General features: G+C 51.8%; 1 protein-coding gene across 1 annotated transcript; it reads left to right on the top strand.

Moving 5' to 3' along the window:
- Positions 1–2,365: 2,365 nt before the first annotated feature.
- On the top strand, positions 2,366–10,778 carry LOC102710827 (disease resistance protein PIK6-NP-like). The gene is made up of 4 exons (XM_040528581.1): positions 2,366–3,428; positions 3,533–3,591; positions 4,041–4,756; positions 9,795–10,778. Exons 1-4 carry the CDS (start codon positions 2,366–2,368, stop codon positions 10,423–10,425), a joined length of 2,469 nt encoding a protein of 822 aa, XP_040384515.1. The 3' UTR covers positions 10,426–10,778.
- The last annotated feature ends 302 nt before the right edge of the window (positions 10,779–11,080 follow it).

The following is an 11,080-nucleotide window of genomic DNA, read 5'->3' as shown; positions in this document are numbered from 1 at the left end:
GACCACAGTTACCGTCAAAAGCACTCTAAGTTCTCATATGAAACATTTGAATTCAATTTCGCTAAGTTGCATGACTCTGCATGCCCTCTTGATCCAGTTAACCATCCGGCTACAAGCGACGTTACTGTGCCTCTCATGGAACAAACAATTGCTTTGACATCCCCTTCAAATCTTCTTCAATGCCTAGAGATCAGTAGTATCACAAGTGGGCTTCCTAACTAGATTACTTAGCTAGAGTAGCTCACCAAGATCACATTGAGAGAGACATTGCACAAAATTTTAAATAAGACGAATCATTAAACTTATGTAAAAAAATAAATGGTCTATTAAAATACATAGGAGGTACGTATGTATGCAATATGTATGTTGGTAGAGTGGTAGGCAGTCTGTATGGGAGCTCGGGAAGCTTACAGGCTCATCCATTAATCGCAATCAGAAAAGGAATAGGGCGTTAAGTGAATGTACCTAATATTATTATCTCATAGAGGTGACATTTAAAATTTAAATGTTTGTACCTATAGTAGAAAATGTACAAGATGTTCATTATAAATTCTCATAAGATTCATGTAATTATCGGAAAGCTTAGCATTTGTTGCTTTTGTATATAATCATCTTTGATTTTTTTTAATCTTTATATTTTTCGTACTTATTGTACCCGATTGTCAACCAAGAAACATCACTATGTTTCTGAGAAAAAAAAATCATTGGGACGAATACATTTTGGCATGGGATATTTGTCCATAAATATATTGTGACACCCTAAGTGGCCATACTTTAGATATATATGAGCTTAGCCAAAAAATGGATTAGGCTAATGGCCTGTAATTTCCCACTATGACCGATTCATCCTTCTTTGGGATAAGGGTGATGGATGCTCTATTGACACGTCCAAAATCCACCCTCCTCCCGACATGACTTGGAAACTTTCCATCATTTTCACTGTATCTTTATTATTCCCCAGCACGTTCAATAGAATTTTTCAATGAATTATTGTATATATTTTTGAGTAAAGTACATGGTCTGTGTTTAAACTTGTGGCGTGGTACCACTTAAGTCCATAAACTTAGAAAATACATGTTTAGGTCCATGAACTTGTTTTAATGTACCATCTAGGTCCATGAACTCGTTTTAATGTACCATCTAGATCCATGATTTTAGACGTTAAAATGAGTTCATGGACCTAAACGTGTATTTTCAAAGTTTATGAACCTAATTAGTACCGCGCCACAAGTTTAAGGACCGGCCATGTACTTTACTCTATATTTTTTTACTGACATAGTGGCACATTGGGGTCATAGTTTTTTTTTCCCTTATCACAAAATAAAGAGAGTTAGTGGTGGTGGGTTGGGTGGCAGACACCATCCATTACCACCACCGCTCCATTTTAGGTGTACATTGATACGTACTCTTTCTGTATTTTAATAAATGATTTTATTGACTTTTTCGTATACGTTTGGCTATTCATCTTATGCTAACTTATTTGGTTGTGATTAGATTTATTAGCAAATACATTAACTTAACTTTTTTATATATTTGCACAAAATTTTAAATAAGGCAAATCATCAAACTTGTGAAAAAAAAATGATCTATTAAAATACGGAAGAGGTACGTATGCATGCAATATGCATGTTGGTAGAGCGGTAGGCAATTTGTAAGACAGCCCGGGAAGCATACAAGCTCATCCATTAATCCGCAAGCAGAAAAAAGAATAGGGCGTTAAGTGAATGTACCTAACATTATTATCTTTACAGATGAGACATTTAAGAAAATTGAATGTTTGTACCTCAGGTAGAAAATGTACAAGTTGTTCATTATAAATTATGATAAGATTTATGTAATTATCGGAAAGCTCAGCATTTGTTGCTTTTGTATATAGCCAGCTTTGACTTTTTGTTATTCTTTGTATTTTTCGTACTTATTGTACCCGATTGTTAACCAAGAAACATCACTATGTTTTCGAGAAAAAAACAATCAAATGGACTAAAATTAACCGTCTCCGCAATATATATAGCTAGGGGTCGACTCCGGTCCATACCATTGATCTATTTTTATCGGACGACTGTGATTAAATTATACTACCAACAATATTATGTGTAGTAAAAATTTAAAAGGGTAACATCGTCCTTTTTGTTATGATCTTTATTGCAAAAAACAAAATTACAAAATACTGTTAATCAAGTAATTAACAAAGTACAAAATACTAATACTATCGATAAAATGCAACGGAGAGTTGCCTGTAACTAGGCCATATAACTAAACACATTTATGGATCACATCATGAATGTCCAGAGAGAATTAGAGACATGGATATGATGAGTTGGTGAGGGAAGGAACGGAACGCTGATGAGTGAGTTGGGCGATATTCATGGACGCCCAGAGTGCCCTGGACTCGCTGCTGGGGCGGCTAACCACCGTCTTGGTGAGCGAGGCGCAGCTGCTGGGCGGCGTTCGCGGCGACGTGGAGTTCATCAGAGACGAGATGGAGAACATGGACAGCCTGGTGGCGCACATCATGGAGGGGCAGGAGCGGGACCGCCAGGTCAGGACGTGGATGAGGCACGTCGCCGGGCTCAGCCGCGACTGCGAGGCCTGCGTCGAGCTCTACCTCCACTACGTGGCGCCCGGCGGCGGCGGCGGCAAGGGCCTTCTGGCGCAGCTCCGGTGGATAACCCAGCTGGTGCGGACCATCCCGGCCCGCCGCCACGTGGCGACGCGGATCCGTGAGCTCAAGGTACGCGCGCGTGACGTCGGCGATCGACGGAGCAGGTACGGCATCACCGTCCCGCCTGCACTGCCGGTGCCGGACCATCAAATCAGGAGCACCGTTGATGATAGCCCCTGCCCGGCCTCTCCGCAGCCGTGCGGGCCGGAGGAGGAGAAAGATGACCGGAGGCGAGAGCTTCTCTTCGGCGAAATGCCGCAGGCAGCAACTAAATTGGTCCTCCAATGGCTGCAACAAGACAATTGGAGCCTGCGGCAAGAACCACCACCAAGAATCATCCATATTCTAGGAGAAGGTGCCGTGGGAGAAAGAGAGGCTAGCACTGCAAAGATGGTGTACGATCATCCTCATGTGGTGAGCTTATTTCAACACAGGTTCTGGATCAGCTTCCAAGACAATCAATCCTCCTCATTGTTTCACAAGATGAGCCAACTTTTCACAGACGATTGGAAGGAGGCCGCGAGAGCTGAGGGCCTGCTTCCAGGTAAAAAGTTCCTCCTGCTTGTTCTTGATGACCTCCGTTTTAACCATACTGAATACTATGGCGATCTCCTCCGTTCGATATTGCAAGATTTTGGAGATCGCTTCGACTTTATCGGTGCAACCGCAATACTGCTGACATCCAGGGACTGGGACGATTATACGCGGGAGCTGAGCGACAAAACTATATTCATTAGTGCACAGGGCGGCCAGATACATTGTCCTGGTCTTTTCCGGCGCACAGCACTTGCCCTAATTTCCCCCGTCCGCAAAGGTCCCGTGGAACAGATCGTTGAACGAGATTGCGCACACGATGCTTTTGCGATGCAGATGTTCCTCCACCTACTGTACACCAATCCTTACAGGTCCACAAGGGAATTGGAAAGCCTGTCTGACAACCTACGTGAGCACAAGAACAACTCGTCAAGGATAATGCTCATGTTTTGCTACAACGAGTTGCCAATCAAGTCACTATCTCTCCATCTTCCCCCAGCGTCACGCCATCCGGAGGACCAGGCTCATCCGGCGGTGGCTTGCAGAAGGGCTGGTGACCGGGAGAAGATTTCATGGTAAGAAAGTTCAAATAGTATAGCCAACTACTAGCCCTAATTTATCTATAGCCAATCTAATAGTCAATTTATACAATAGTTACCTATAAAACATTAATAAATGGTCTCACATGTCATACACATATTGTATCTTAGAACTCGTGCTGCAAGTTGTAACTGACTATAAATTAGTAGCCCAATTCTCTTCTCTTTCTCATCTTATAGCTAGCTTATAGTCTGCTATTGTACCTGCTCTAACAGTGACAGCACAGGGCTTGCTACGGATGTAGGCTGCAGAGGAAACCAGTGCTGCAGGCAAGATCAAGACCTACAAGATGCATCCAAAAATCCACCACTTCCTTGCTACGGATGTAGGCTTCATGAAGGACACATGCTTGCCTCTTGATCTGGCTCATCATTTTTCCAGAAATAGCGGGATAGCACTAGAACTGGAACAGCCATCTTCTTCCAATGACATACTCTCCCTTCTTGATTCCCTTGCTGGATCTGATCAATGGAAGCTACTCAAGGTGCTGGATCTCGAAGGATGCAAAGGCCTGACGAAGAAACACCTGAAGAACATTTGCAATATATTGTTGCTCAAGTACCTAAGCCTCAGGGACACAGATGCTACTCAACTGCCCAAGCAAATCAACAAGCTACACTGCCTGGAGACATTGGACATCCGCCAAACAAAAACAAGGGCATGCGCCACAAATTCCATTTTTCTTCCAATGCTAAAGCATCTGCTTGCTGGCAATAAGGTGGTCTCTCATAGGTTTATGGACATGGTTGAGACGGTGCAGCTTCCCAGTGGCACCCGAAGAATGAAAAGGCTGGAGATACTATCCTATGTTGATGCATCCAGAAATGTTGATGACTTGATCGACATCGGACAGCTGCTGCATTTGAGGAAACTGGGTGTGATTCTCGACGGAAGGAGAACCGGTGGCCTGGCTGTTCTGTTCCAACAGATTGAGAAGCTGCACGGCTGTCTGCATGCCCTGTGTTTGAATAAGTCCTGAGCAGTTAAATGTAGGAGGTAGCAGGCGATTAGCGCCATTAGAGGCAGGCCACGGATTGTGGCATGGCCCAGGTGGTTGGGATGGCAACCATTGATCACGAGTATGCCGGGATTAGCTTGTCCATTTGTTTCCTTGTAACCATACATGTAATCCATATATAGTGAATACAATCAAAAGGAAAAGCTGTCGCTTACAGCACCAAACTCATCGTGTCCTCTGTGTTCTTCGTGTGTGTCGTCCTCCTCGCCGGAGTTCTAACAATTGGTATCAGAGCCGAGTCTCTCGCCGGAGCCATGGCATCGCAGTCGCCTTCCAAGAAGCCGCAGACTGCTGATGGTTCCAGCGAGAAGGAGGTCAAGCCCTCACGATCGCCGCCGCGACGCCGTGGCCGCTCTCATGGCCGCCACCGCTCCGGCTCGCGCGTCGTCGAGCGCGTCATCGAGCGCGCGTCCGCGAACGTCGCATGGCCGATGCTCACGCGGACGAACTACCCGGAGTGGGCGCTTGTGATGCAGGTTAACTTCCAGACACTTCGGGTCTGGGATGTCGTCGAGGACGGGATCGACGAAGACGCCGACGAAGATGAGTACCAGCAAGACCGCCAGGCCATGGCGGGTCTCCTACGCTCGGTCCCATCCGAGATGTGGGCGACGCTCGGCCGTAAGCAGACCGTCAGGGAGGCGTGGGACGCCGTCAAGGTGCTCCGGATCGGCGACGAACGCGCGCGCGACGCGAGCGCGCAGCAGCTCCGCCGCGAGTTCGGCGCGCTCGTCTTCAAGGAGGGCGAGACCGTCTCCGAGTTCGGCATCCACATTTCGACGCTCGCCACCAACCTCCGCGTCCTCGGTGACAACATCACCGACGCCGAAGTGGTAAAGAAGCTGCTGCAGGTTGTCCCCGAACGCCTGTCGCAAGCAGCCGTCTCCCTCGAGATGTTCCTCGATCTGAACAAAGTATCAATCGAGGAAGTCATCGGGCGGCTGCGCGTCTTCGAGGAACGCGGCAAGCCCAAGGAGATCACCGACTCCATGGGGCGCCTCATGCTCTGTGAAGAGGATTGGGAGGCGCGCCGCAAAGCCCGCCGGGAGCAGGAGAGCTCTGGCGGCGGATCGTCTTCAGGCAACCGCGGCAAGGGCCGTGGACGCGGCCGCGGTCGCGATGGTGATGGATCCACGCCGCGGGATGGCCACAATGGCCAGACCGCGGGCGCTGGTGGCGGGAGGCCACCGCGAGGCACCCGCTGCGACAACTGTGGCAAGAGAGGCCATTGGGCCAAGGACTGCCGCGGCAAGAAGAAGGCAGCGGCCCACGTCGCTCAAGCCGAGGAGGATGATCGTGATCACGCGCTGATGTACATCACCGCGGATCAGGAGGTGATCGCACTGCCCGCTGAGGAGACGCAGCGGCATGTGCACATCTCCGAGCCCAAGGTTCTCCTCCACCTGAGCCGGGAACAGGAGGAAGATGCCGTGGTACCTCGCCGCTGGGTACTTGACACCGGGGCGACGAATCACATGACGGGAACACGCAACATCTTCGCCGAGCTCGACACCGCCGTCACTGGATCCGTCCGGTTCGGCGACGGGTCCGTGGTCGCCATTGAGGGAAAGGGGACAGTCCTCTTTACCTGCAAATCCGGGGAACATCGCCGGCTGGAGGGTGTGTACTACATCCCGCGCCTCACCACCAACATCGTGAGTCTCGGCCAGATGGACGAGGATGGCTACAAGATCAACATCGAAGAAGGAGTGCTGCGCCTCTATGATCTACAGCGGCAGCTGTTGGCGAAGGTGCAACGCACGCCCAGTCGTCTGTACCTCCTCGACATGACCATCGCCGCCCTGGTGTGTCTCACGGCGTGGGTAGGCGACGTGGCGTGGCGCTGGCATGAGCGCTATGGCCACCTCAACTTCCAGGCGTTGCGCAAGCTGGGACGCGAGGAGATGGTGAGAGGACTGCCGACCATCGATCACGTCGAGCAGGTATGCGAAGATTGTGTCCTCGCCAAACAGAAGCGCGCGTCGTTCCCAAAGGCGGCCAAGTACCGGGCGCAAGAGCAGCTGGAGCTGGTGCACGGTGACCTCTGCGGCCCCGTCTCGCCACCGACGCCTGGCGGGAACGCCTACTTCTTGCTGCTCGTCGACGACATGAGCCGCTATATGTGGCTCACCCTCCTGCGTTCCAAGGCGGATGCACCGGCAGCGATCATGGCGTTCCAAGCCAAGGTCGAACGCGAAACTGGGAAGAAGCTGAAGGTGCTCCGAACTGATAACGGAGGTGAATTCACTTCCGTGCAATTTGGCGAGTATTGTGCAGGAGAGGGCGTGCAGCGACACTTCTCGGCGCCTGGCACGCCACAGCAAAACGGCGTCGTCGAACGGCGGAACCAGATGGTCGTGGGGACAGCGCGGAGCATCCTGCGTGCCCGCGGCATGCCGGGACGCTTCTGGGGAGAGGCGGTGCACACCGCTGTCTTCCTGCTGAACAGGGCGCCCACCAGTGCACTCAACGGCATGACGCCGTTTGAAGCTTGGCACGCAAAGAAGCCGCCCGTGCACTTCCTGAAGGTGTTCGGGTGTGTGGCCTACGTCAAGAAAGTGCGCCCGCACCTCAGCAAACTCGATGATCGCGGCGTCAAGGTCGTCTTCATCGGCTACCAGGACGGCTCCAAAGCGTACCGCTTCTACGACCCCGTCGCCGAGCGAGTACACGTCTCCCGCGACGCCATCTTCGTCGAGGACGAGCGCTGGGACTGGGGGGCCTCCTCGGACATGGGCTCTGAGCACCCCTTCACCATCTCGGACCACTACATGCCGGAGCGCCAGCACCAGGCAGATCGGGAGCTGCCGATGCCTGATCCCCAGGGCTCGCCGGCACGCTCCCCGTCCCCAGACGGTGGGAGCCCCCAGGACGCGCCACCGCGCCATGCGTCACGGGCAACACCTCCAGCAGCATCAAGCCCGCAGCAAGCCGAGCAGCTGCCTTCGACACCACCTCACGCTGGAACGGGCATCGAGTTCGCGACGCCACTTACCACTGACCTGAGCTTCGACGCCGGTGATGTGGGGGAGCTCCGGTACCGGACACTGGACAACATCCTCGGATCGGATGCGGTGCCCGGGCTGGAGCACCGCGACGACGTGGAGGCTGAGCTCCACAACGTCAACCACGCAGTGACCGTGGAGGAGCCCAGATCGGTGAAAGAGGCGGAGGGCGATCCAAGCTGGGTCGCAGCGATGGAGGAGGAGATGCAATCGATCCGCGACAACAAGACTTGGTCACTTGTCGAGCTCCCACGCGGACACCGCGCCATCGGCTTGAAGTGGGTGTACAAAGTCAAGCGCGACGAGAATGGCGGCATCGTCAAGTACAAAGCGCGCCTCGTCGCCAAAGGGTACGTGCAGCGCCCCGGCGTCGACTTCGAAGAGGTGTATGCTCCAGTTGCACGACTGGAGTCTGTGCGGCTGGTGCTCGCCATTGCAGCTCACTACGGCTGGGGCGTCCACCACATGGACGTCAAGTCGGCGTTCTTGAATGGCGAGCTACAGGAGGAGGTATACGTCCAGCAGCCTCCCGGCTTCGTCGACGGCAAGCACAAGCACAAGGTGCTGCGCCTCCACAAGGCGCTCTATGGACTCCGCCAAGCACCACGAGCATGGAACCACAAGCTGGACGCCGAGCTGCTGGCTCTCGGGTTCAAGCGCTGCGTCGACGAACACGGCATGTACACGCGCGGGAGCGGAGCACAGCGCCTGATCGTGGGTGTCTACGTGGACGACCTCATCATCACTGGTGGAGATGACGACGCCGTGGCGAGGTTCAAAGGGCAGATGCTGCGCACATTCCGCATGAGCGACCTCGGACTCCTCTCGTACTACTTGGGGCTCGAGGTCACTCAAGGCGCACACGGCATCACGCTGCGTCAGAGCGCCTATGCCATCAAGATACTTGAGAAGGCCGGGCTGGCTGGTTGCAATGCTAGCACCACGCCCATGGAGATGAAGCTGAAGCTCCAGAAGGAGGGAACGACGCCGAGCGTCAATGCCACGGAGTACCGCAGCCTCATCGGGAGCCTGAGGTACCTGTGCAACTCTAGGCCCGATTTGGCCTACTCCGTGGGATACCTCAGCAGGTTCATGGAGGCGCCTCGGCAAGAACACCTTGCTGCCGTGAAGCGTGTGCTTCGCTACGTGGCTGGCACGGTGCATTGGGGCGTGCACTACCACCCGGCTGAGAGGAAGGGAGCGCCGCCCGTCTTGGTGGGGTACTCCGACAGTGATCTCGCAGGCGACATCAACGACCGCAAGAGCACAAGTGGGCTCATCTTCTTCCTCGCCGGTGGACCGGTTGCCTGGCAATCGGCAAAGCAGAAAGTGGTCGCCCTGTCGTCCTGCGAGGCCGAGTACATCGCGGCCGCGGCAGCCGCGTGTGAAGCAGTCTGGTTGGCACGCTTGCTAGCTGAGCTCATTGGAGGAACAGCACAAGCGCCTAGGTTGAAGGTGGACAACAAGTCCGCCATTGCTTTGATGAAGAACCCTGTGCATCACGACCGGAGTAAACACATCGACGTGAAGTTTCACTTCATCCGGGAGTGCTGTGACAGGAAGCTGATCAACGTCGAGTTCGTGGGCACCGAGCTGCAACTAGGTGATCTACTCACAAAGGCACTTGGGCGCACCCGGTTTCAGGAGCTTCGCGGCTTGATTGGTATGAAAAAGCTACTCTAATCGCTCGGACTTAGGAGGAGAATGTTTGAATAAGTCCTGAGCAGTTAAATGTAGGAGGTAGCAGGCGATTAGCGCCATTAGAGGCAGGCCACGGATTGCGGCATGGCCCAGGTGGTTGGGATGGCAACCATTGATCACGAGTATGCCGGGATTAGCTTGTCCATTTGTTTCCTTGTAACCATACATGTAATCCATATATAGTGAATACAATCAAAAGGAAAAGCTGTCGCTTACAGCACCAAACTCATCGTGTCCTCTGTGTTCTTCGTGTGTGTCGTCCTCCTCGCCGGAGTTCTAACACCCTGTCGATCCAGATCAACCAACCGGCAGCAAGTGACTGCACTGTTCCTCTCATAGGAGTAGATCAACAAACAGCTGCTTTGGCATCACCTCCAAAGCTTCTTCAAAGCCTAAAGATCAGTGGTATCACAAGTGGGCTTCCTAACTGGATTACTGAGCTCGACCAGCTCACCAAGATCACACTGAGCGAGACTTACTTGAGCGAAGATGCTATACGAGTCCTCGGCCAGCTTAGGATCCTGCGCTGCCTCAGGCTTCGTCACAACTCTTACACTGGAACCAAGCTCACCTTCAATAAGGAAGAATTCCAGCATCTCAGGTCTCTGATCGTCGAGGGCTGCAGCAGCATCACCAGCATCGACTTCGTGAACATCGGAGCAGCTCCTAAGCTTGGGATGATTGTCTGGTGCTTTGCCTCTGTTGAGGCCCTCCCACTTTCAGGGATTGATCACCTCCCCAAGTTGAAGAAGCTGGAGCTCAATGGAGACGGCGACATGGTTGCGGTGACAGCCGTGAGACAAGCCATGGAGGCTCATCCCAATCGTCCAGTTTTCAAGCACAATTCAAGCCATCAACGGCGCCAGGAATCTGGAGTTGAGGTTGCAGCTTCAGTTTGTGAGTAATGATGCAACTACCACTCCTCATCAGCCTGAAGTTTGCTTCAGTATGTGTGGATTTATTTATCCTAGAATAAGTATATATAGATATGCAGCTGAAGGAAATTCCTGGCTATCTAGCTTCTAGTTTCTTTCAGCCTCATGCATCGCTGAATTTGATCTCCTTCCAGCCTAGCCTCTCAGTGCTTGGTAATCCTCTGTGTTCTCCTCTGTCCAGACATGGCGATCCATGTTCCCGTGTGTTTGATGAGCAATTTTATGGTCCACGAGTAGATACCGAGAGCGAGAGCTAAAAAAAAATTTAGTGTAAAATTTGGTAACTCCTGTTACCTTCTTAAGGACTATAAAATTAATCGTGTTTGATTGTGTGCTGATCCAGCTACGCATGCCGTGGTGTGGTTCTGGAATTTGTGTATGTGCCTGTGTGCTCATGAACTTAATATTGCTTGCTTTCACTGTCGATTCTAAGTTCCTTGTCAGTCTTCGAACGGATACTAAAGGACCAATTTTACTGGAGAAGATGGATATGCATTTGATACTTCGATCGATTTGATCTTGTGTGTGTTTACAAGTTGGCATCGGTGATACCCACCTGCTAGTTTGCGTCTTTTTAGACCCAGCCTCTAATCTGTTTTCATTTTCAGTTGGAAATTCAGAATTT

The sequence above is a fragment of the Oryza brachyantha genome, chromosome 11, assembly GCF_000231095.2.
Source record: "Oryza brachyantha chromosome 11, ObraRS2, whole genome shotgun sequence".
NCBI classification, from domain to species: domain Eukaryota; kingdom Viridiplantae; phylum Streptophyta; class Magnoliopsida; order Poales; family Poaceae; genus Oryza; species Oryza brachyantha.
The sequence above is the reverse complement of the archived record's forward strand: the minus strand, read 5'-3'. Positions and strand labels throughout refer to the sequence as shown.